The following is a 27,046-nucleotide window of genomic DNA, read 5'->3' on the forward strand; positions in this document are numbered from 1 at the left end:
CTTACAATTAACTTATGTCTGAATTTGTGTTGCTTTTTTGACATTTACACACTGTAACACACAGGCACACTAGACACACATCAGGGTCAGAATTCGTTAGTTTAAGTTAGGTCAAACACATAGCTTACAATTAGAGGGATTTACATGTAAATAACGTAGGCTAAAAAGTGTTCTGACAACAGAGGCATGTAGTTTAACAGGTTTCTTACAGGGCCTTTCCCGACTATGAAATGATTGGGTTGTCCAAGCACCCCTATGATCAAGTACCCCTGGCTTCAGTGATCCTCCAATGTCCCAGAATGCCAATCGAAAGCACGTTCGACGTCTACCAGATGACGTGTCTGTCAGAGAAGAAAGTGGGTTACGCTGGCAAACAAGCAGTCTCCTTATGCTTCCGCCTTATCATCACAAATGACTTGGAATCGCAAGTAGGACGTGTTTTTGCATGTAGATACTCCTGAAGAAGCAATTTGGCAGTCAACTGCACAAAAATGTGCATCTTTCGCCGCTCTCACACTTTTTTAAGCGTTTTTTTTGTGGCCGTGGTCCTGCAGTACGCGACAAGTTTCTATCTTCCGGGTTTGGCCCCTGTTAATTTTTGTGAGAAGGATAGCACTACGGGGAAAGAGAATGAAGTACCTGACTGCAAGGTAGGTGATTTTTTTATGGCAGTTGTAGCGTTTATGTTTACGCAGATTGCATGAAGTCGGTTTTGAGCGATCGTTAGTCAAGCTATTACCAATCTGGCTATCCTAACGTTAACATGGCTTAGCAGGTAACGTGAATGTTAACGTTAGCCAGTGTTACCAATGGCTTTAGTCATGTTTTCTTGCACGACACACATTACTCCTCTATACTTAAAACATACAACTATGACTGTTAAGTTCCTTATTTGCCATATTTGTCAGTTCGGGTGGTTACTTCCAATATCGGTTAACCTTAACTGCCTTACACCCATGGTTTAGCTAACTTGCTAGCTATCTGCAAAGCTAATGGTAGGTAACGTTAGCTGTTTTTAAACGCCCTCTGACAGTTTACTTGCACAAGGGGTGGCTGAAATTCGTTGTTAGAAAAGGTGAGGTGGTCATTTACAGTATAGTTATTATTTAGATGTCCAATTCAGCTCGTTATCATACGAATGGGGACGATTGGAACGACGAACTGTGACTTTGTCATGCTAGCAAGTTCTCAACGGGTTAGTGATATGACAACGTTGCAAATCAGTTGGACTAAGACAGTATTTAGAGACCACTGTAAGTCCCCCTGTCTGATTGGTTTGTAAGAGAAAAGTAGAAGCTAGCGTGGATACTAACGAGTCTATGTTTTTCATTTTCAGTCAACCATTGAGCTGTTTGTGAATAGGCTGGATTCAGTGGAGTCCGTTTTGCCATACGAGTACACTGCGTAAGTAACCATCGACTCTCTTGGATCTGATAGATAGACTATACATGGAGCACATAGAGCATGTGTTCATTTACATCCTGGAATGTTGGGCATCAGCACTCATTGGGTATCCAATAGTGATTTAAAATAATAGGACCAGACTAGGTACATACTCTTGCAAGTCAGGGGACACACTTTGCTAAAGGTCTGGTTAAACCTGTACAGATCCCATGTACAAAGTAACATACATATCATATGAGCTATTCTCTCTCTCTCTCTTTCACACACACACATACACACACACACACACACACACACAGTTAATACTGTCAGTTATGTTCTGCGGTAGGGAAATGTGCAGTCAGCTATGGCTGCTTTCTGCACTGAGGAGGAATTGTTCAGGTAGCAACAGTGACTCTTTTCACGGTAGGCCTAGCCTGCAGGGCCTAGTCAGGGTCCTGATCAGGAATTGCTAGAAAAAAGGGAAGGCTTAAAATAGTTTGCCTGATACACTTCTTATGCACTGACTGTGGGTTTTTTCTATCTTTCATGTTTATGGAAAGTGATTCAAATAAATTGCAGTCATAAGCAACACAAATGGTAGAGTTAGTAGACCACTGGGCGATGGAACATAATTTTGAAGTGTTTTGTTTTGAGCCCTGTGTTGTTATCAATTTATTTATGAAAGTATGTCACAGAAGCTGCAAATAATACAGAAGCCATGTGGATTTTCCATCCCTTTATAGGAAATTACTGAAAGCAAGCGCACCGGTGCAGGGGGTGCGAACGCACCCCCACTTTCCGAGGGTAAAAAAAAAAAAGGGCAGTTGTTGACCACAACACCTACACGGCATCGCATTGATTAGAGCAGTGGTTCCAAAATGGGGGTACGTGAAGGCACTTAAGGGGGTACGTGAGATTTTAACCCTTCGAAGCCGATTGACGCAAAGTGCGTCAAAAAACACACCCTTTCTTCTCTGTTAGCTTACATTGCTCCGCAACTGTTCATAGCAGCGAGAAGCCTTTATTGCATGACAGAGCTGAAGTGGGGCTTTCCAACGAGATCACGCACTTGTCTGTACATTAAAGTATTAAGATTAAAAAAAATCATGAATTTAAATCAAATTACATCATATTTACAGTCTCTGCGTTCACCTGCGCACCCATTACTCTCGTTTGAATTACTCGCAAACCCGTAAACGCATAGATATGGCAAGCATATCAGATGAAAGAGGAGACACAGGGCTATCCATTGGTACAAAGTATGTCGATCCTTCTGGCTTATGAAAACAGACGAAATGACTACAAAATAATAATGTCATGTACAAAAACCAACTGCACACCCATTACTCTCGTTTGAATTACTCGCGGACCTGTCATCGGATAGATATGCCACGCATGTTAGATGAAAGAGGAGACACAGAGCTATCATTTGATACCAAGTACATCCTTCTGGGTTATAAAACAGACGAAGTGACGGCAAAATAATAACTTCATATAGCTCGACTTACCTCACGTTTTTCTCTGTTTTTGTGGCAAAGCATGTTTATAATCCAACGCTATTGTGTGTTTCTTTATGGCAAAGAATGTTCATAATCCAGTTTTGAGATCCTAGCGAATTCCTGCATGGCATTCAATTCAAGGCTCACATTGCATCCCAATTTGTTTGACAAAGAAACACCTTTTTTGCCTTTACTTTGTTCATGGCAATGCAGTAAAAAGTTGTAGAGAATCATGAGTGCAGACAGGCACACACAGGCGTACACGTAAACTCGGGTCAAGTCAGGTCAGATCAGTTCGTGTTACAGATATGGAGCGCAGAAAGGTCATTTTTAATCACTAATTAATGTATAACATGATTACAGTCAAACACAAAGTGAACAGGCACAGTTGGGTAACTAATTCTAGTGTTGTTTTATTACGGGGATAAACAGTGACAGGTTACCGGGGGACCTTTTACGTAACCTTCAAAATGTAGCAAGTAGGTTACGTGCAGATCTTTTCATCAGTCATTGACAAGGCATGGACAGAAAATGGAGATTGTGATCATTATTATTGTAGGCTATAGACTACCTCCGTTATTCCTTGAATGGAAATCCAGGTTATGCTGGTGTGTCTGTGTCTGTCAATATCGGGCGCAGTTTATTTTAGCAGATTATTCATTTAGAACTTGTAGCCTAGACTAAATCACTCTGTGCGTAAAAAGACGCTACTTGCAGTCCAATCAGCTTGAATGAAACCACCCGAAATCACTACACAGCACCTAACCACGCACGTAACATAATGACAATTTTTGTTAGACTTTTTTAAAATTGTTAGATAGTCTATATCTTATATCGTAATATCCCACGTGAAAACGTGCGTGAATAGTTGGCCTCTGGAATTTTCAAATTGGTCTCGGGGAACCCAGCCCGAAACCAGCTTTTTTTTTTTTTTAAATTATTTTTTTTTGCACCCCCACTTTCAAACTCATTCCGGCGCCGCTGACAGTTACTGACACCTTCTGCTAATGAGCAGTTTACTTTTTCATAATGTGCTCCTCTGTATTGAAATATTCATAAAAGAAAATGTATACTTTTAAATATAAATCCTTATTTCCACATTTGGTATAATTAAGTAGATATATTATAATTTTTCGGCCTACATAAACAAAGGCACAATTGTCTAAAGAGCCATCTGAACCAAAAAGACAAACTGACTTGACACAAGCAGGAAAGGAGAATCCTGTTGGCTTCTGTAGATGACATGGCCCAGACAACTAATAAAGAACCAGAGGAGTATCATGTGACCCTGCCTTTCCAAGCCTTACTTTTCAGCTGTGTGTTGCTGCTAATTCTTGTGTCCACACATGCATTCTGAAGAGGTAATTGTTAGTGTTTGGGGCAGCCGTGGCCTACTGGTTAGCGCTTCAGACTTGTAACCTGAGGGTTGCCGGTTCGAACCCCGACCAGTAGGAACGGCTGAAGTGCCCTTGAGCAAGGCTACTAACCCCTCACTGCTCCCGCTGTAGCAGGCAGCTCACTGCGTCGGAATTAGTGTGTGCTTCACCTCACTGTGTGTTCATTGTGTGTGTGTTTCACTAATTCACGGGTTGGGATAAATGCAGAGACCAAATTTCCCTCACGGGATCAAAAGAGTATATATACTTATATATACTTCTTGCACTGCTTGGTTGAATTTCCCATTGTCCTACGTAATTTAGAATGATCTATGAACACCTATGAAGTAGATCCATTTTTTGGCTGTATCACACTTGTATATTAATTCGCCAAACTCATTGTGAAGTTTAAATGAACTGTCACAATGCATCCAAGCTGTAAAATACAGACGTTCAGAACATAGCAGCATTGTAGCATATGGCGGAGGTGGATTTTAGTTGGATGACATGTAGGCTAAGTAAAATAGCGATGTTTCAAAGCTAAAGTTCATAGGAAGAATCATGGGATATGCCTGCCTGACAACAGGAGAGATAGAACTAATGACTGGCTTTTGGCCTTAGCAACCATCCATTTAGAACTAACCAATGGCCTTTGGCCATAGCAACCATCTATTTAGAACTAGTAACGGCAGTTTGTCCTGCAAGTTGAGAAATTAGTTGAAATGTTCAGACAGTTCTAGCGATTAAAACGTTTAAATTATAACAGGAAATGAACACAACGCAAGTGGCAACAGTGGAATAAGCGGGATAATTGACTTCACGGTGGTCTGTTAACAGAAATTAATGCACTTACGAGGTATTACAACCTCGACCATGCAATAATTTCTGTTAACAGACCACCGTGTCGTCCATTATCTCTTACTTATATACAGTGGGGAAAATAAGTATTGAACACGTCAGCATTTCTTTCAGTAAGTATACTTCCAGTGAGGCTATTCGCATGAAATGGGACGTTTATCAGGGTGTTATGTCTTCCAAAACATCTATTTTCTGTTTTTTTTTATCTATCACCGTGTGATGGCTTATAGAAAGGGGAATATGTTTTTTCACCTTCAGTGTATGCACTTTGTGATTTATGGAGCATCAGTGTGATACAACAAACTTTTAAAAGTCTTTCTGGGAGGTCCCATGCCTATTACACAGCTACACAGCTACAACTACACTGTGACGTGTAGTACCTTTTTTTTCAAATTATAGTGGTGGAATATGGCTGAAGCAGCATCAAGGCTGTGTGTATCAGAATGACAACGACTTATTACAAGTGCAAGTGGATCTTGTCTTTCGATTATTCTCTATTAGCAGGCTTGTGTTTTTTTTAATGTTGCGACAAGTATTATTTAGTTAGTAGCAATTCTAATCAGGCTTATTGTATTTAGCTGTGGGAAATTGCAAGGCTTTGACATTTAGTTTTTTTTTTACTGATAACATGTTGTTGTTGTACTGATTGTTGACCATGCCTGTCTCTTATAGATTTGACTTCTGCGCCAGTGATAAAGAGAAGCGTCCTTCGGAAAATCTGGGACAGGTTCTGTTTGGAGAAAGAATTGAACCCTCCCCTTATAAAGTGAGTAGATTTAAACTCATGTACATTCACAGAATGTTTGGTTCATTGTCATGTTTTAATAGAATTGCTGATGCAATTTCATTGCAATGCTTTTTTTGAATTTGTGTTTATCATACGGTAAAAATTGGTCTGGCACTTGCTGAACTACAAGGCTACACTGTTTGCAACAATATTTCTGATCTAATGTCATCCAGCTTATGTGAAACATGGCAGAAAGTAATAGTAACATAGTCTATTGACAGAGAGCTGGTAACCACTGGTTTGGTCAATAAGGCTGGAAGTGAACAACTAAACATTTGTGAAACAGACATGTCATGAGCTGGCATTTTCCCAGAATGAATTAGTTTATCTGCAGAGCTTTTGGCCTTTTCCCCAAACGTGTGTGTCTGTCTTTGTGTTCCAGTTTGAGTTTAAAAAGAAGGAGGAGTGCAAGCATGTGTGCACCAAGGAGTATGACACAAATAAGGTCAACACTGACAAGCCCATCGTGGACTTCCTCAAGAAGGGCATGCTGCTCAACTACCAACACCACTGGTGAGAGGACGGAACCCCCTCTCTCTTTTTCTCTCTCTCCCCTTCTCTCTCTCTCTGCCTTGTTCCAGGCGTGATAGCGCTGCAGTAGTGCTGGGCGGTATGACCAAAAATGTATATCACGGTATTTTTCAAAATTCTTAAGGTTTCACGGTATATGACGGTATTTTTTTTACCATGCTCAGATGTTCACAGCATTTTCTACAGGTTGAGAGAGGAATTGCTGCAGTACATTGACTAAGGATGGTCTATTTTACTGTCATGATGTAGAATAACTCCACATTGGTGGTAATGCAGTTTTGCATGGCCCCAGAAAATGATGCTGTTTACAAAGAGCCACTCATGATTCTAATGAAGAATCTAATCAGAATACAAAGACAATTGCAGTCAAAATACAGAACTTTTACTGTGCAAATTTCACAAGTACATCTTGTATAAAACCAATACAAAAAGTAGTGCAACTTGCAATAATTTTAAAGACAATTTTAAAATAATTTTTTGAAAATGATACAATTTAAAATAAAACCTCTCTGTTAATATGCTTACTCTGTCAAATAGGCCTATCAGAAATATATTGTTATTGTGTGGTTTACATGACGTTAGTGGTAGGCTAACGTTAACTTCATGTGGATGTCTTGTTAGCCTGCCATGAGCTTCGGTTCGGTTCGCTAGGCAAAACATTAACAAAAAAGTTTGTTTTGGTGCACTGATGACAGACAGGATCATTTCTAACTAGCCAGCTAGCATTGCTCAGTGCATGTCTATAACATGCTTTACTTGCTACCTGGATAATTTTAGCGAATATTCTTAAGGTGAGATGAATGATATCATTAAACTTCACTGTGTTCGGTGGGTTGCTAACTAACGACATCACCTACTACTAGCCAGCTAGTTACAGCTGTTGAACAATCTCAATAGAATTTTCGTGACGGTAGGCTAAATCCTTTTCAATGCAGTATCCCTTAACGTTTTTCCTTAACTAAAGAAACAATTTAAGGTATTATTCTGTACAACACCCGCGCTGGATTTCCGGCATACCGACGTGTCTGCGAAAAAAAAAAAAAAAAAAATAGGTTTGCGTGATCTGACAATTCCTAAGATCTGACAGGCGCTTTCACTGAACCACACCAGTAGGCCTACTTAACCCAATCGGTAATAGGGTAGGGGCTGGTCTTGGGTTTTGGCCAATCAGAATGATTTAGCAGTCACTCCACGTGCAAATTTGTTTTGTGTTTCCCATATACTACGAATATGTTTCCCACACTGGCAACGTGAAACGTAGCCAAAGTCATGGAGAGCAACTTTATGAAGCCAGGGGAAGACACCAAACTTGTCGATAAAGGTATTCGCCTTATTCATCCAGTGGCCAGAACGAGGCTACAGGGTACACTTGCCATTACACCTCAGTCCAGCAGATGGTGGTAATGCACTCTGTTTGCAAACTGCTAAAACAAACCTCACAGAAATAGAAGGGTTCAGTGAGTTTCAGTGAGGTTTGTTTTGGCAGTTTGCAAACGGAGTGCATTACCATCGTTCTGGCCACTGGGTGAATAAGGCGAATAAAGAATAAACGGCGCTGGTCTTGGATAGAGGAGGTGGGTAGAGACGAAAAGCCCTTTGGCCACGGCCCGAGTTAGACCCTAGTCATCAAGCAGCTGTCCGAGCAATTCAACACACCTCACGTTTGCCGGGGGCAAAAGCCACAGCAGATATCCGACCCTCAATGACCTATCGCGTGCCTGCTTTAAAAATTTGCCTGTGCTCCTTCATTGCCGAGTTTGATCTGTCGTTTACATTCGCTCATCCACTCGTCACTTTGTGTCAGAAATTAGCGGAGGTTAAACTCGCTCTTACACATCTGTCTGTCTCGAGGCAGCATGGGGGCTATCTTATTACACGTGGCATCTCGCCAGAATTTAAAAGACAAGCTTAAGAATGACATGTTTTCACTTAACATTGATGAGGCCCTGGACAAAAGCATGGATAATATTCTAAATGTACTGGTCCGGTTTTATGACGAGGATGCATGCAGTGTGAAAACACAGCACCTTGCCAGCGAAAAGGTTAATGTTGCAAATGCCTCAGCACTGATGCTGCAACTAAAAGATGTCCTGCAATCATATGGGCTGGAGTGGAGAAAAGTCACTAGCATTGTTCTGGACAATTGTGCTGTGATGAGGGGAAAGAAACCTGGGCTTGAAATGTTAGCAAGGAAGGAGAACCCTAATCTCCTGGATATATCAGGAGACACTGTTCATGTGGTGTCCAATACTGCTAAGGCCCTCATGAGACCTTAGCAGACCTGACCTTTCTTGGTATGGCTGTAGTATCTGTAGTCTCAGTATGCTATACAAGCAATAAGTATGCAGTTAAGTGACTAGTTAGAAGCAGGGATGGATTAATGAACAGGCCTACCAGGCCCGGGTCCCAGGAGCTCTGGTGCTCTACACAAAGATGCTACTGTAATATAGGCTTGTATTGGGTTTGTTCATCTCATGTCTGAATGATGTCAATTAATATCCACAAAAGTCACCAGAATCTATCATTTAAGGGACTATTTATCAAAATGTTCTCCCAGGGGAGCACACCCCTGGATCCCGTTTGACAATTATGTTGACCAGGGCATATATCTTGGCTTAGGGGCCTGCTTACCTGAAAAAAGTTCAGGCTCAGGATTTTTTTCTACTATCACCCCTGTTCTCTCCCTCACATGTGCTTAGCTGCGAGCTGATGATTGTGGAACTCCCTTTTTTAGTAAAGACTTACTTCCATTGGATCTGGAAAAGCGCACCTAGCAGTTGCTCCCTGTTTATCACACGTGTACCAGTGCATAGTCAAACACACACACATTAACACATGAGTGTTTTGGGTGTAGACAGGCCCTGTAATGAATGTTGTGGTCTGCAGGATCGTTGACAACATGCCAGTCACATGGTGCTATGATGTGGAGGATGGTCAGAAGTTCTGCAATCCGGGCTTCCCCATTGGTTGCTACGTGACCGAATCCGGTCGACCCAAAGATGCCTGCGTTGTCAATGTAAGTCTGAGGTGGAAAGCAGTTCTGTCTGTCACATTCCCCTGTGTGTGTGTTGATGTGTCTGAATGTAGGTGATCTATCTTTGTGAGTGTATATATCCTGTGCAAATACATACACTTGTCTCTTCATGTGTTTAGTGCAGTGTGCATGGCCAGGGATATCTATTCTGTTGTAGTGCTGACTAAAAATGTAGTGACAACATCACAAGTCCACATGTTCCTCTCTCCCTCTTTCGTTCGTTCTTTCTTTCTCTCTCTTCAGTCTGAGTTTAATGAGAAGGACACATTCTACATCTTCAACCATGTGGACATCACTATCTACTACCATGTGGTGGAGAACGAGGCCGCCGGTGCCAGGCTGGTCGCTGCTAAGATGGAGCCCAAGAGGTGAGGGTGTCATGTCATCACCACCATATAAGTTTGGAAGTCTAGTCCTTTTAGGCAAGTCCCTCCACTTGGCGGCTATATAGCAACGCTTTTTGGGCACTCATCGGGCATCCTATTTAGCAGAAATGCGTGTGCGCAAGGATTCACAACACCAATCTTGCTCCAGCGGCGAGTTCACAACACATGATTGGGAAGATGTCTTCACAACACAACATATGATTGGCTTAATGTATTCACATCAAACCACATGATTGGCTCAATGTATTCACATGTCGACGTTTTGCCAAGGAAGGGGTGGGATATGTGTAGACAATTGCCATATTGGCGGTACAAACTAACCACATTCATTTCTATGGAGGATTTTTTAAAATGCTGTGTCTCCTCATTAGAAAGTCTCTGGTCTAGTCCTCGGTGTTGTTAGTTGAATGCTAACATGCCGTGTTTGGCTATCATTGTCCTAAAGCTACAAGCACAAGGAAGGCCTGGACTGCACTGGTGGCCCCATGGACCTGAGCAACAAGTTTTCAGGACAGCTCAAGATTGACTATACCTACTCTGTGCATTTTGTGGTGAGTTCTCATGCTTGCTCTTAATTATTGCCATTTCAGTCCACTAAAGATAATAGCACTGAATAGTGCAGTGAGCGGATTTTCATGCTGCTCAGGTTATTTAGCTTGATTAAGTGAATCACAGTGGGCTATTACCCATCACTTCACCAGTTCAAGACTGGATTGTTTTTTCAGTGTTTACCACATGGTGGCGCACTTTGCTAGTGGTCTGGTCCCTAAAAGACAAAAGCAAACAAGTTAGAGTTATACCAAAAACATGGAATGTGTACAATTGTTCAATACAACTTAGATATTTAAGTGAGGTTGCTGCACCATAAATCTGTAATGGTAGTTAAATATACTAGCCTATAGTATTTAACTGCAAACAAAGCAACATTTTGTGTTTTATTAATTTCTGTTTAAGGATAGTTGATAGCCAAACAGTTTAAAGTAGCCTAAACAGCTTAGAACACTTAGTAGGCAAAGGGTGTGTTGTTGCTGTTGATAATCATAAACTGAGTCTTAAGGATGGACCATTCTGATATTAAGCATCTTGATAACCAACTCAGGAACAGTGTTTTATTTACAATGATGCGCATGACTTCACCTAAAGATCCATCAGCTGCTCTAACTAGACAAGGAAATAGTTAGGGTTTAAGTATCCTTCCAGGCTGACGGGAGATGGCGTTGGTCATCCGATCTCACGTGGACTACACTGAATCAGACTCTGATTAGTGTCAACCTGGCAATCCGGAGCAGATAGCTACTGACGCAGCCATGCAGAACAGTGAAACACTGCAAAGTCATAATATTCACGCTTATCTAAATACATAGTCACACACAGATATACACAGGGACAGTACAGATATCATAGTCATTACATAGAATCATACTTTTGGTGTCAAAGTGACCCACTAATGAGAAATGCAGAACATTAAACCACATACTGGAATATTGGACATAATGCAGAACATTAAACTACATATTGGAATATTGGACATAATGTGTTCCACTTTCTCTCAAAGGTCAGCATGTGGTTGGGATTTGGGGTTTTGCAATTTGTGTCTGCGGTGCATTCTAAAGCCAGCTTGCACTGCTGTGTTTGTGTGTGTGTGTATGTATCAGGAGGATCAGCACATCCGCTGGGCATCCCGTTGGGACTACATCCTGGAGTCCATGCCTCACACTAATATCCAGTGGTTCAGGTGAGCCACACACACACACACACACTCTCACACACACACACACAAACATACACACACATTCTCAAACTGTGCACATAAATACATCCCAATAATAATAGGTTAATAGAGTTAAGTGGAGATGTTAAAATTGTCAAAATTGAGTTAACACCTTTACAGCAGCGTTACAAAGTGTATGCTAGCAGAGTAAAGGTCCTCACACCAACTAACACACTAACACTGCTTCAACTTTTTTCCGAACCATTGTTTTTTGTCATGAGCACATACACGCAGAACACAAATGTTACGCAGCTGGCCTACAGTAGCCAGCGTTGTCTGTAATGTGATGCTGCTGGCATGGTGCTGTTTTAAAAACAATGCTCGGTTCTGATCAATCCCAAAATGAGTGATGAGACCAGTAGTTGTTGCTGCATGGTGTGAAGTTTTTCTACTATATGATTCTATAGCAGGCCTGCCTACCTAGTGGAACAACATCGTAGGTTGATTTCTGGTTAAACGGGTGCTTCATGATTCTTCAGCTTGGAGTATATATTTTGTCGGAGTAACTGCTTCGCCATCTTATGAAATGGGAAGGATAAAAAAATCTGGAGTAAATGTTGATTTTACCATATCTTTAGCCTTGTTGAAGTTCACTTTGTTTATGTGAACTTTTGACTAGAAACAGCTTCTTATCTTGTTGCATGTGTCACACTGCAGCCTAGAAATGATTCAGTTTTTTGTTACCAGACAAAATACATTATGCAGTACAAATGAAGGAAAAGCTATTAAATGATTATTTCCTCTCAATTGGAATCAATGAAGTTTGTATTTATATGCAAGTGCATTTCATTTGTATTGGTAAGACATGCATCCTATAGCAGAGGCCAGTGATTGGTTGGATTGGCATCCATATTCTTGTCACTACAGTATACCATTCACCCAGTCTTGCAGGGACCTCCGGGGATCACGCATTAAATAGAATGCAAACTAACGCCCTGCGTGTACATACTTTTTGCGAGAACTTTTTCAACACAATTTCGAGTCAAGGCTGATGTGTACAATCATAACACATGCGCACACACATTCTTGTTCAAATACGTTGTTATTTATGTTTATTATATAAGTGTGGTATATGTTGACAAAAAAAAAAAACTCTCTCTCTCTCTCTCTCTGTGTCTCTCTCTCTCACACACAGAGCAAACAGCTTGTTGGGGTTCATGCCAACAGTTAGTGTGCTGACATGTTGTTTTCCCTCCTGGATGCCACAGTAATGGAAGCAGTTAACCTGTTTTTCTCTTTGTGGTCTACAGCATCATGAACTCGCTGGTCATTGTGCTGTTCTTATCCGGCATGGTGGCCATGATCATGTTACGGACACTCCATAAGGACATTGCCCGCTACAACCAGATTGACTCAGTGGTGAGTAGCTCAGATCACATGGTTGGCTCTTGAGTGCACCAGTGTAAGCAGTAGCCCTCATGCACTGCACACACACAGCGGACTCAGTGGCACTCTCAGTGTTCCTCTAAAAATTAAGCAGATTAAGCTGAGATTTGTTTTAGTTTTCCTGCCTGGATTTAGCCTACTCCATTTCACTAAAGAAGTGGCACATACATGGAAAGGGTAATGAAATATATATATATATATATATATATATATATATATATATAATATATATATATATATATATATTATATACTACGTTTATGTTTTACTTTCATGTTTTACTGTTTGTGGGCATGACGAGCTCATACGCATGGATAGACTGTATATTCCATGTGTGTGTAGTCTGCAAATGCATTCAGTCTGCCACTCTTTTTCTCGCCATCTTCGAATGCTGTTTTCTAACGGCTGTTGCTGACTTGATGTGAATTAGGCTATGGTGTGTGACATGCCTTTCTATTTCAACCACGAGGTCTTTTGAAGAAAGCAAAGAAACCACATTTATCAGAATCACTTACAACTGAGTTGACTTTCAGGAACCACGTATAGCCAGAATATGTTGACCACTTGCCTTGCGAGTGGGATTTCTTAATTCTGTTTTTATGAAATAGCCGTCTGTTCCATTGTTTAGTCCTTAAGCTCACTATTCTTTCTTCATCAGCTATTATGCAATGGCTGTAACGTTCTGTATGTGTGTGATATTCTCTGTATGGCTTTGTTTACATATAGCATGTGTATGTCACTCCTGTTTAAAACTGATCAGGGCACCAAGGATGAGCACACCAATATTGGTGTGATGATGAGTGACAGGGCACGCACGCACACACACATGTACACACACCCACGCATACATGCATGTAATTAAGGCTGATCAGAGGCCTAGACAATGGTTTTACACTGATTAGGAGTGACTGGGGTCCGAGTCTGTGTCATAGCCCCCGTGGCCCTTGGACTAGCGCGCACACACACACACACACACACACACACACACCCCTCCCGTCGTCTGGTCAGGCAGCTGGTGGACCAGTGATGGTTTGGGGGTTTCGGTTACCCCAGCATAAGCTGTACGTTAACGCTACACAAGGTCACTCACCCATGAATGCCATTGCCCCCAATTCAATTCAGTGCAATAGAGCTTTATTGGCTTGATGAAAACAGACTGCATTGCTAAAGCATTTCTAATTCAACAGGCACTTAGTAGTATATAAAGGAACTCCATTAAAGACAGGCATCATGCATCATACATCCCTCACTCTCACTCTCTCTCTCTCTCTCTCTCTTCCCTCTCTTCCTCTCCGTCTCTCTCACTTTCAAATTAAGGGACCTTTATTGGCATGACTGTAAAAGTTCTCCTCTCTCTCTCTCTCTCTCTCTCTCTCCCTCCCTCCCTCCCTCTCTCTCTCTCTCCCCCTCTCCCTCCCTGTCATTCCTCCTTTGCATCTCTCTCCCTCTCCCCCTCCTCGTCTTTGAAGTGGCCCCACCCCTGCAGGCGCTCCAATCTGGATGAGACTCATTAACCCCAAACTGACAGACAGAGTTATTGCACTGAGCAGCCCTACACACACACTCTCTGTCCAGCTCATGACCTTGTACTGACCCTCATCTCCACTGTGTGTGTGTGTGTGTGTGTGTGTGTGTAAGCATGTGAGAGTGATTCTGATCATTTCTAGGAAGACGCTCCGAGGAGAGAGTGTGTTTGTTTGTGTTTATGGAAGCATATGTGACGCCCTATGCTCATGTCCTGCAGGAGGATGCCCAGGAGGAGTTTGGCTGGAAGCTGGTGCACGGCGACGTGTTCCGGCCGCCAAGGAAGGGCATGCTGCTGTCCGTCTTCCTGGGCTCGGGCACCCAGATCTTCATCATGACCTTTGTCACACTCTGTGAGTACCACAGCAGCAGCACAGCTGTGAGGTTCATACACGGGACCAGTTAGACATGAGCACGCATTTTTTTTTACCTCATTCCACTTTTGGATTAAAGCACAAACTGATGCTGATTCATTGGGTTATTTGGTCCCCTTTGGGCACTCAACCCACAACTGAGTGGTTTGATACATGACACAAATAGGTTGATGCCAGTAACCACTTGAAATGTAGTGTTTTGTGACACAATAAAGTTATGTTTAATAACCTGTTTTTTCCATAAATCACTGTCCTGCGATTTATGCAAAATGTGTCTTATACACTGGAAATTACTTGAACCCTTTTTATCATTTGTGATTGTTTGACCTAGGCCTGTCCAAGTGTCTCTGTGTGTGTGTCTATGTGCATTTGATCATGGATGTACTTAAGCTCACGTGTGTGTTCCCCCCCAAATCTAGTTTTCGCATGCCTGGGCTTCCTCTCTCCGGCCAACCGTGGTGCTCTGATGACGTGTGCCGTGGTGCTGTGGGTCCTCTTGGGCACGCCGGCCGGCTACGTGGCAGCCCGCTTCTACAAGTGTGAGTGGACCCTAATCTTAGCCTGACTCTGCCTAACCTTTAAGCCCTCAAGGTCAAGCTCATTAGGAACCATGAGCGTCAGTGGAGCGTGATGCAGAGTGCTGCTGACCTATTGTCTGAATTCACGATGGTGATGATTCAGTTCAATTCAGTTCACAAAAATGTGTTCGCGTGGGGCAATTATAGGGAAAAAAGACAGATCTAGAAACACACAACACATGTCAACATGTAGCAGGGACAAGACGACATCCAGCACACAACTATGACAAGACAGTGGCACACAGCAGTGACAAAACTTGACAAAGACTGCAGTAGGGATCAACTGTCCAGCAATAGACCAACAGTAGGCCACAATGAATAACAATAGGGCTTTGGAGTGTGGTGGCCAGTTCAAATGGTGTGTGACGCTTACAGATGGATGTGGAGCACTATTGCTTGTTGACAAGGCAAGAGACAAACTCCGGGATTAAAGTTGTCACTATGATGGTAATCCGTCAATTGAGTGGCATAGAGGCCATATAATTGTTAATAATAAAATAAATGTGAGTCTTAAGTAACACACACATACACACATACAGCACCACAGAAGAACCCTGGTTGCGGCCCATTTACTTTGACCTGTAGAACACATTTTGAGTCAGATTTGGCCTTTAATCCCTGCTTTAGCAATGCAGTCTGTAACTCCACCTCCATTGAGAATTGAGATTTCTCAGTGAGTGTATTTACATGGACTGATATAAATCCGAATAAGACGCTGCCATATAAACAACATTTTCTGATTGCCTTAACTCTTGCCTGATCTTAGTCGCGTTATTGAGGCACGTTGCATGCATGTATACACATTACGTCCTATCAGAATTTTCAGTGCAGAAACTTTCACAGAATCAGAGTCTTTTGTAGTAATAATTGGACTATGCTTTGTTACATGTAAATGGGAATATGAATGGAATATTCTATCAACAAGTCATGCAAACCCAATAATTGCAATATTGTCTTATTCTGAATAAGGTCAGCTAACCTCGTAATATTGACGTCCATGTAAACAGGTCAAGAGTCAAGAGGGCATCGTCATCAATGGTCAAGCAATATTTCCATGAATGCCCTAATGGAAGAACTATTTATGATAATGATGATGGGTGGGGAATTGTGTCTGCATGGATCAAACGTGAATGTAAAAGCTGAGTTGGTGTCCTGAAATGTCCTGTCATTTCCCTCCGGTCCCTCTTTAGCATTTGGAGGAGAGAAGTGGAAGACCAACGTTCTCCTTACAGCTTTCCTGTGTCCTGGGTGAGATCTTCATTAATACTCCACTAACATCATTCATATCAATATGTAAAAAATGGTGTTATGTAGTCACTGTGTATGTTAAGGATAGGATATTAGGATCAGTAAACACCAACAGCATAAAATGAGAGATTGTGTCCCCTTGCTTGACCTCTGCCCTTTGTCCCCCAGCGTGGTGTTTGCCGACTTCTTCCTGATGAATCTGATCCTGTGGGGCGAGGGCTCGTCGGCGGCCATGCCCTTTGGCACGCTGGTGGCCATCCTGGCGCTGTGGTTCTGCATCTCCGTGCCACTCACCTTCATCGGGGCCTACTTCGGCTTCAAGAAGAGCGTGAGTGAACCCCACCCCCACCTGACCCATGACCTCCAGTGACCTTGTAACCTCATGAACTGCCTGCCTTTATCCTGTGTTCCTTCCTCACGCAAAGCTCTCAGTTTCTCTCTCCACGACCCTCTTGATTTTCTGTGCGTCTGATAGTGCTGAGCGGTATACCGGTTCACGCCGTATACCGGTGTATATTTTCGTTATGATATTAATTTTAAATATACCGTGTATTTTATTACACAACGTTTGGAAAGCTGCACCACGCGACAGTGTTTCAGACGGGACTTTTTTTCACATGCACGCATGGTGCAACTGCGAGGTGTAGTGAGGGTAAACACAAAACACCTTATGTTTTTCCCCTGAAGTATGACCCTTAAGGCTTAATTTCTCCTTAGGTAAGGGGTTTATTTAAGGGTGTTGCACAGAATACCTTAAAATGTTTCTTTAGTTAAGGAAAAACGTTAAGGGATACTGCATTGAAAGTGATTTACTGTCACGAAAATTCTATTGAGATTGTTCAACAGCTGTAACTAGCTGGCTAGTAGTAGGTGATGTCGTTAGTTAGCAACCCACCGAACACAGTGAAGTTTAATGATCTTATCATTCATCTCACCTTAAGAATATTCGCTGATATTATCCAGGTAGCAAGTAAAGCATGTTATAGACATGAACTGAACAATACTAGCTGGCTAGTTAGAAATGATCCTGACTGTCATCAGTGCACCAAAACAAACTTTTTTGTTAATGTTTTGCCTAGCGAACCAAACCGAAGCTCATGGCAGGCTATGGCAGACATCCACATACCACTAACGTCATGTAAACCACACAATAACAATAAGGCATGTTTCTGATGGGCCTATTTAAAAGAGTAAGCATATTAGCAGAGAGGTTTCATTTTCAATTGTATAATTTTCAAAAAAGTATAATTATTGCAAGTTGCACTACTTCTTGTATTGGTTTTATACAAGATGTTTGTGAAATTTGCACAGTAAAAGTTCTGTATTTTGACTGCAATTGTCTTTGCATTCTGATTCCTGATGGCTCTTTGTAAACAGCATCATTTTCTGGGGCCATGCAAACTTGCATTACCACTAGTGTGGAGTTAGTCAACATCATGACAGTAAAATAGACCAATCTACTGCAGCAATTCCTCTCTCAACCTGTAGAAAATGCTGAACATCTGATTATGCATGGGAAAAAAAATACCGTCATATACCATGAAACCATATACTGTGATATACATTTTTGGTCATACCGCCCAGCACTAGCGTCTGCCTTCCTCTCTGTGTCCCCTGGCCTCCCATCACTAAGTCCTTCTTCCCCTTATACACTATGAACACGCCCCACAACTAACGTCCATCTCTGATACTACAGCTACAGACATGCAGTCATACATGGATGTGAATTTAAATACTGACAGATTTTAATTTGTACGGTTATTCATTTTTTTTTTCATCTTGTTTTTATTGTCGGAAGTGTATGTAAAACGTCTGATGCAACATAACATGTAAAGATCATTTTGTTGACTGCAGGCCATTGAGCATCCAGTTCGGACCAATCAGATCCCTCGTCAGATTCCAGAGCAGTCTTTCTACACAAAGCCATTCCCTGGCATCGTCATGGGTGGAATCCTGCCATTTGGTTGCATCTTCATCCAGCTCTTCTTCATACTCAACAGCATCTGGTAAGATGCTCAGCCAGGCAGCATGGTGTGTGTGCACGTGGGTTTGCGTGTGTGTGTATATGGACAAGTGAGGAAAAAGTCCTTTTAGCACTAACATGAACTGTTTTCATCAACTCATTGTTTTGATCTATTGGGCGTCAACCAATGTCAGGTGTTCACTTTCCCCAGAAATATGTCATGTTGGAACCTAAGGCCTATTTAATGACATTCAGTGTACTTGTGCATCAGGTTGTTTTTACATGTTCATTTTGTTGTGTGTTCTTCCTCCCAGGTCCCATCAGATGTACTATATGTTTGGCTTCCTCTTCCTGGTCTTCATCATCCTAGTGATCACCTGCTCTGAGGCCACCATCCTGCTCTGCTACTTCCACCTGTGCGCAGAGGTGAGACACACGCTCAGGCCACATTCAGACAGGACATGTAGCCACGAGAGCCAATGGACTGTTAATGAAATTCGTAGGTGTTAACAGGAGAAATAACCATTGGTAACAAGATAGACCCAAATAGACTCTCTTGCAACTTTTGAGATGACAAGTGAATCGCTTTATGTCTGGATGTGGCTTCAAGTATGAAGGCGAAAGGGAAAGGTACATTGAGCTTCGGGGGTTGTTGCTTGTCTTAGTCTTTCGGTGTTCATGTCTATGGGTTTAACTTTAGCCTCTTCACAAGCGCTACAGAATACTCTCCACACACATTCATGTGTTTAAGTTTATTTTTAAAAGTTCAGAAGAGCTGAGTCATGTTTGATTAGTGTGTGTTGTAGTTGCTAAAAATAGATGACATCACAGTGCATGTGAGTTAATAGGGGAATTCGACTTCATGTAGCCGCCTGCAGCCGTCTGAAACTGACTGCATAATAATTTCTGAGATTCTGAAACATCTTTAACCATGACGTATGCACAATTCCGGTTTGAAAAGGTATCAGATCAGAATCTCAGAAATAATCATGTTATGCAGTCAGCTTAAGACGGCTGCAGGTGGCTACATGAAGTCGAATTCCCCTATTGGAAAGCCCTGCATTAGCACCTAGGTGCAGCCTAGCAGGCAGGCAGGCTACACCAGGCACATAACCTGAACCATTCTGTTCACGGAGCATATGCTGCAACAATTGCCTTTCTCTGTAATCAATGGAATTGGCTACACCTGACGTGATGGCAGCACGTACATTCAAACAAGTGATGCTACGTTTACACGTGGCCGGCTGTTTTCATAAATGGACATTTCACCCTCTCCGTTTTCAAAAATAACATTGTGCACACCTGTCAGTTTTCAGAAAAGTTTTCCTTTACACTAACCCGGGCATATGCCTTCAAGAGCATGCCAAACCTCTATGTGGCAATGTAACGAGAAGCTCAAGCCCATGTTAGCCAATCAGAATCCCGAAGATATATAAAATATATAAAACAGCAACGAATCACTTCCTCTTTCTCTTTTGAACTGACTAAAAATCTCCGCCTTGTCACATAAATCTCCATTTGTACCTGTTTAGACGCAAACAAACAAACGGAGCTTTCCCAAAAAAAGATCAGCCCGGCGTTTTTAAAAACCTCCGTTTGCGGGGATAAAACCTCCGTTTGCGTCTAAATGACGGGGTCAAATGCAGAAAAATATCATCGTTGTCATCTAAATAGGCCCTTAGACCAGTCTTCTAAAACTATTCTTATCCTCTGCCAACAGAACGCCTCACTAATGTGCCTGGTGTAGCCTGCCTGTAACTTCTATGGATAGTATAGAGCAGGCATGAATCAGAGTCTATGGTCAGGACTTTGCTAATAGTGCTGAAATTTGGCAGTACCTTGTAATTTGCACCAAGTAATAATGATCCCTCAAAGTGGGGGGAAAGACAGTTAAAAGCATAAAAATGTTTTCAATGTTTTAAAAAATGTTCCAATTCAATTTAAATATTCAGTGGCTATATAGATTATTAATGCTGTTTTCAGTAGCCAACCACTTGCTATACTCCGTTAGTCAGTTTGTTTTGTTTACTCTTGACAAAAGTTGCTAAGGAAACAAAACATGCTTTCAACTCACCATGCCATGAATGTTGGCTCACATTGATGAAGATGGTAAAACAATGTTTATCTTGTACTTGAATCCCTCTAGCAAGTCATTTAAATCAGTGTTTCTCAAACTTTTTCAGACCAAGGACCACTTAACTAATAAAAAAAGAATCACGGACCACCTAGCTAAAAAAAAAAAAAAAAAAACAGTAGACCTACGTCAACATTATATTACACAATAGGCCTACTCACTGAACCACCTTGCTTACCGTTTTTGCACCTTGCTTATTGTGTCAGAGGATTCATATGATTTAAAGGGAAACTTGGCAGGATTTCCCCCTCTGCTGGAGAAATTGTGCATTATGCTATTTCAAACTGTGGAAAAAGGTAACGATAAAGCACATGGATTTGTTTACAAGCTAGCAAAACGGTTAGCATAGGTTCGGCAGACAATGTGGATGTTACAAGGTAAGAAACACGATTTAAAACGAGTTTCTTGTTTCTCACTTCTCTTTCCGGGACGGTAGTCTCAATGTTGCAAGGTTGGTTTTCCACCTGGGGACGCTAGGGGCAGCGGGAAAAGTCACCATTTTCACCGGAACAGATCATTTAACCATCCAAATGATTTCTAAACAGATTTATTACGTTGAAATAGTTGCCAAGTTCTCCAAGTTGGTTCAATATTGCAACTATTGCAATTACCACGTTTGCTCGCGGACCACTTGAGATAGCTTGCGGACCACCAGTGGTCCCCGGACCACACTTTGAGAAACACCGATTTAAATGAAAGCAGTGAGTCAGGGTTGGAGCACTCTCACAAACTCAGGCATAGCTAACGTTGTTGTCCATGCCCAGCCAGTGCACTCTACTTCAGATCTCTACGTTGTTTCATGTGTCCTCCCGCATGAAGTTGCGTGACCGCAACGTCAGTAAAGACACACTATTGCCAGTGCTCTGCCGTAACTGGTTTCAACCTGGTTTAACAGTGTGCATAACTGTGTGTGTGTCTGTCTGTCATATAATTGATATGTGTAATTCTGCTAAATTAATCTGTCTGTCCACAGGACTACCACTGGCAGTGGCGCTCGTTCCTGACCAGTGGCTTCACGGCCATCTACTTTCTGGTGTACGCCGTCCACTACTTCTTCTCCAAGCTGCAGATCAGCGGCCTGGCCAGCACCATCCTCTACTTTGGCTACACCATGATCATGGCCCTCATCTTCTTTCTCTTCACAGGCACGTCTGACTACTCTTTGCCGTGTGTGTGTGTGTGTGTGTGTGTGTTGCGCACGTGTATTAGTAAGTGAGTAGTTGTGTGTGTGTAGTTGGAAATGGTGATTTAAGCATGTATGAATGAATTGGTAGTATTAAAGAGCCTACACAATGTTTGAGTGAGAGAACAAGATTTGGAGAGGCTCACTCACATTTGTGTGTGTGTGTGTGTGTGTGTGTGTGTGTGTGGTTTTGAGTGGCTAGAGTGGGAGCAGACCACAGTGGTGTGTGTGTGTGTGTGTGTGTGTCCAGGCTGGCTCATTAATGCAGGGTAATGGAGTGAAGCAAACAGGTTTTGGTCAGGAGGGGGGCTGGGTGGGGAGCTGCTCCAGAAGACCATTAAAGCCTTTTTCAGAGTTTCAAACTGAAGCTTTATTCAGACTCTATCACACACATAGTCACTCATCTGCCAACACAAACATTTACACACACAATCATTTACTAACCTACACACTCTCACTTGTTGATTAGGGCTGTCAATCTTCATCCATAACCCAATTCGAATTTCATTCATTATTATTTTTTAATAATCAAATTATATTTGAATATTTAATGCTCAAATTTTGCCTATTATTAATAATTACGATGCATCTTTAAACACTGTATAAACGGGCTTATGCATTGCCAATGCCACTATAAACGCGTGGTTGACTTTTTATATTGAACAAAAGCTCAGTCTACCAAAAATATCTGTGCAACTTGAGTGGTTTCAATTTCTTTTGCGCAGACACGCGGCGCACACACACACTGAATGAACGCCCATACCACTACCACTTTATTGAATGCCTCTATGTTTGATTACGGCAAATTAGCAAGTATGACAAAAGCATCGGACATAGCCTAGGGGAGGGAGGCAAAAACCTAATTCTTGCCTGCTTTAGCTGTGCGGTTCATCATCCTCGGACTGTTTTCCTACCTAGCTTGTCAGGGTGTAGCGTTATCAGATGTGCACTCAGGCTGCTCGCTGCTACATATTCTGCGGATTACAACATCGTTAGGCTAATTGTTATTTTTCCGTTTTCTGATGGAAATCCAAAAAACGTTCCACACAGGAGTGGTGATCTCCGTGGGTGCATCGCTTCTGCCATATTTAGATTGCACATTAGACGTGACAAACATTTCGTTTTCACATATTCGCTAAAGTTAGCCAACACATAACAAACTCCCCAAAACACCACATTCGAATAGTAATTTCCAAATTCGAATAGTATTGATTTTTTAAATATTCGATTTATATTCGACTTTAGAAATTCGTTCCAACAGCCCTATTGTTGATACAGACAGACACACATACATGCTGAGGAGTGAGTGCACAGTTCCTGGTGAGCTGTGTGTGTGAGAGTGACTGTCCCCTCTGTAAGCGGTGCTGACAGCTCCAGCCAGCGTGTTTGTTTTCACATCAGTGGAGTGATTCTCTCTGAGCAGCATGAGGAACTGCACTACCAGAAACTTCTTGAACTTTGACCCTGTCATGCACATGTTCTAGTGTGCACTGAGATGCAGCACTCTCGGTTCCAGAAGGTGCTTTAGTGCCGGAACAGAATTGATCGATTGAGGATGCAAAACTTTTGAAAAACGACTGTATTTTCCGGACTATAAGTCACACTTTTTTTCATAGTTTGGCTGGTCCTGCGACTCAGGTGCAACATATATATATTTATATATATGTTTTTTTCCTCTTCATGACACATTTTTTGACTGGTGCGACTTATACTCCGGTGCGACTTATAGTCCGGAAAATACGGAATGACAATGTTCACCTCAAATATGCGTATTTCTGTTTACCTGGCTTAATGTAGACACAGCCTTAGTGTCTGCTAAAACAATTGGGCTATTAATATTTGACAAAGGAGCAATGGCAACAGTAAACTCTAGAGTTGGCACGTACTGTCTGGTTGTACTGTAGTTGGACTAATGCTTTAGAGATCTTAAAGACATGATGTTATATGAAATGACAGCACATATTTCAAACATGTTATGTATATGAAACTAACGGTTTTCTCATGTGTTTGTTCTGGTATAGGAACGATTGGATTCTTTGCGTGCTTTTGGTTCGTCACTAAGATCTACAGTGTGGTGAAGGTGGACTGAGCATCATGGACATTAAGATGAGACTCTTGTTTCTTTTCTGCCCTCTTTGTCACACTGGTCACTACGTCTGGACAGAGAGAGAAAAAGAAAGAGAAGGATCTGCGCGCTGTTTAAAGACTGTCCCTTCGCTTTGCAACCCTGACTCCATTAGACCGACATCAACCAACACAGTTTTAGGACATGTATGAGTGTGTGTACTGTGTGTTTGTATGTAGAGGTGTGTGTGTATGTGTGTGTGTGAAGGTACATACCTGAACTTGTAGAATGCATCTGAGCATCACTAGTTCTGCAGATCATCAATAGATTCACATTTTCTCAGTATGAACACCCACACACGTGCAACCATACAGACCTACACAAACACAAGGCAATATACTATATTAATGAGCCCTTTTGCGCTACATGGCAGTGGGCAGCAGAAGGAGATTGTAAACTGAAATGGTAACATTTGTACATACTACTTACATTTTGCTAACATTTAAAAACTGAAATTACATGCATCTAGCATCAATGTAGGTAGCTGAGGTATGTCACCTAGGTAAACCAACATAAGAGGCATCAGAATCTTGATTGTAAATAACTTTTCTTATGCTGAGAAAACTGGGATGAGGTCACCCTGGTACTGTTCGAGGAAAAGAAATGATGGAGGTGGGGGGTAAAAGGTTGATGTGATCCAGTCTTTTGGAGAGCTTGACTCGAGTTGTTATTAGTGTGTATGCTTTGTCTTTTCATCCTTCTCTTTTGCGATTTTATCCTGTTCTGTCCTTCATTCGCTGTGTGAAGAAAAGAAATGCTCGAGTGTTTATTAATCGACTGAGCCACTTGTGTTTATTTAACTACCTTTTTTATATTTGTTTCCATTTTTTTTTGTCGCCTCAACACTCTTCTGTGCCTCATTCAAACAGTTCTGCAGTCCCGGTGTTTGTTTATGTTAGACATTCATACTGAAACCTTCTCAAGTCAGGAAGGGTCAGGTGTTAAGAAAGCCTCCAAGAGAGTGATTACAACAGAAGATGTTTTTTTCTGTTGTTGACTGTATGGTATACATACACACATACATAAATTATGATGGCCTCATTTCTTTCATCTTCTAGCTTGTTTTTCTTTTCCTCATCACTGGTTTTGAAAAATACCATGGGATTGCAAATAAACAAAATACCTTTGAAATCAGTAGGAAAATAAAACCAAATGTTCTGTCCAAAATAGTTTCCTTTTTTGTCTATGGCCTGTGAAGTAGGACGGAAATTAGGTGAAGAATGAGAACGATATCCTAAATGTTAGCAGTCCACAATGAACTCCTTGGGTAAAGCTCAGCGGTGAGATTGGCTCAGTTTAATTGATGTCTGTAGAATTTCTACAAATTTTGAATGTTTGGTGTACTTGCAGTTATCAGTGATGACCAGAAGAAGGCGCCCCAACGGTCTCGAAGACAGCCATATAGATCTGTATGTGCGGCTCTGCTCTAAGAGGGAAAAACTAACTGCAGCCAAAGTAACCAGAGAAAGGCTGAAGCATGGACTCCGCTAAGAAACTGTTAACGTTAACTTTTAGACGTAATAGGTGCTAATATTAAGCCACAAAGCATCCCTGTGATAAACTTAAGGAATCAGGTTAAATCTATGCCAAGATGGTGGTTTGTAACTCATCATGAGTCATAGATGCCACTTGTCTTTTATCTGAAGATGAATAATTCCCTGATTGTTCACTCTTAGCCTACTGGCAGTCTCATTTACCTCTTGCTTTATGTTTGATGCTACCTGCGTCACATCTTTGTGCGCCTCTTCATTTGCTTTAGATGACGAGAAAATGTCTTCTCTCCTGGCTCACCCACCACCACACCCCTGAGCCCTGCTACCAGCGTTCCTCCAGACAGAGTTAGTTTGGTGGGAGGACAGCTCAGATGGGTGGGTGGACAGTCCCTTTCTTCCACATTCATCCAGAGTGAGTGATCACCCCCCCTCTCTCTCCCCTGACTGACTCAGCAGGGCTTTTATAAGGCCACTGATTCACTTGCCCCTTACGCTTCTCGAGGGGGAAAACTCGCTTGTTTTGTTCCCTTGGGTGACTCAGAAGATCTCTTTTGTGTGTTAGGGGCTAAATCTATGGTTGTTGCGTCTTCAATCTGAAATACCTGTGGAGAATAATACGGAGGGTTGTGTTGGTGCAAGGAGATGACACTGTAAAGCAGCCACAGTCATCCAGCCGACTGGCTTACCTCACCCTTTGAGACTTGTTAATAAAGGAAAAGAAGCTGCTTGTGTTCTTGGGAAAGGGTTTGTAGGCTCATTTGGCGAGTCTGGTGTGGTCATTGCTGAATCGGGCTCACTGGTATTCTGTCACCTGTTCCGGTCCTTCTTCAAGTAATGCTTACATATTCACCATGTACTACACCACGGCTCCTATGGGTTTGCATTAGTCCCCATGACATAGACACAGTTGTTTTTCCCAAAACCTTTCATACATTTTTTGATGAATTTGTCTTTTGCGATTTATTTCAGGGTTGCTCAGTGCTTAATATTTGCACTACTGTCCTCAAATGAGTATTCCGATAGCATTTTGACATTAAGAAGAAAAGGACTGGAAGTATGACCTCTTCCCGTATCTATCAAGACAGCTGCCTACTTCTTTAGTCCAGTCTTGACCTCTTCTGAAGGCCCATGCTATCACATTGCTTACCAAAGCAGGCTTTGACATAGAAAATCTTCATGGTTAGTGTTGGAATTGTTTGACTGCCCTGAAAACAACGGCGTTGGTGAAGTCTATGATTGCACTGATAGTCTGGAGGGTAGAAGAGAGAATAGTAAGGAAGATTGAAAGACCTTTGTAGTTTTATGTGATACCCATGACACTCTCATCACAGCATATAACACTGTTCTCAGATCAGGCCTTTAGCCTCCTGTCCATGCATTGGTCACGCTCCGGCTCATTTACCACCTTTT

The 27,046-nt window shown here is 41.9% G+C and overlaps 1 protein-coding gene across 1 annotated transcript; it reads left to right on the top strand.

Moving 5' to 3' along the window:
* Window positions 1-331: 331 nt before the first annotated feature.
* On the top strand, window positions 332-25,310 carry tm9sf2 (transmembrane 9 superfamily member 2). Its single transcript, XM_042081192.1, has 17 exons — window positions 332-650; window positions 1,337-1,404; window positions 5,792-5,885; window positions 6,289-6,419; window positions 9,324-9,453; window positions 9,715-9,839; window positions 10,303-10,408; window positions 11,513-11,592; window positions 12,879-12,987; window positions 14,759-14,891; window positions 15,332-15,451; window positions 16,681-16,738; window positions 16,907-17,066; window positions 18,593-18,744; window positions 19,016-19,127; window positions 21,809-21,980; window positions 24,040-25,310. Exons 1-17 carry the CDS (start codon window positions 492-494, stop codon window positions 24,105-24,107), a joined length of 1,977 nt encoding a protein of 658 aa, XP_041937126.1. The 5' UTR covers window positions 332-491; the 3' UTR covers window positions 24,108-25,310.
* Window positions 25,311-27,046: the final 1,736 nt, after the last annotated feature.

This window comes from Alosa sapidissima, chromosome 23 (assembly GCF_018492685.1).
Source record: "Alosa sapidissima isolate fAloSap1 chromosome 23, fAloSap1.pri, whole genome shotgun sequence".
NCBI classification, from domain to species: Eukaryota; Metazoa; Chordata; class Actinopteri; order Clupeiformes; family Clupeidae; genus Alosa; species Alosa sapidissima.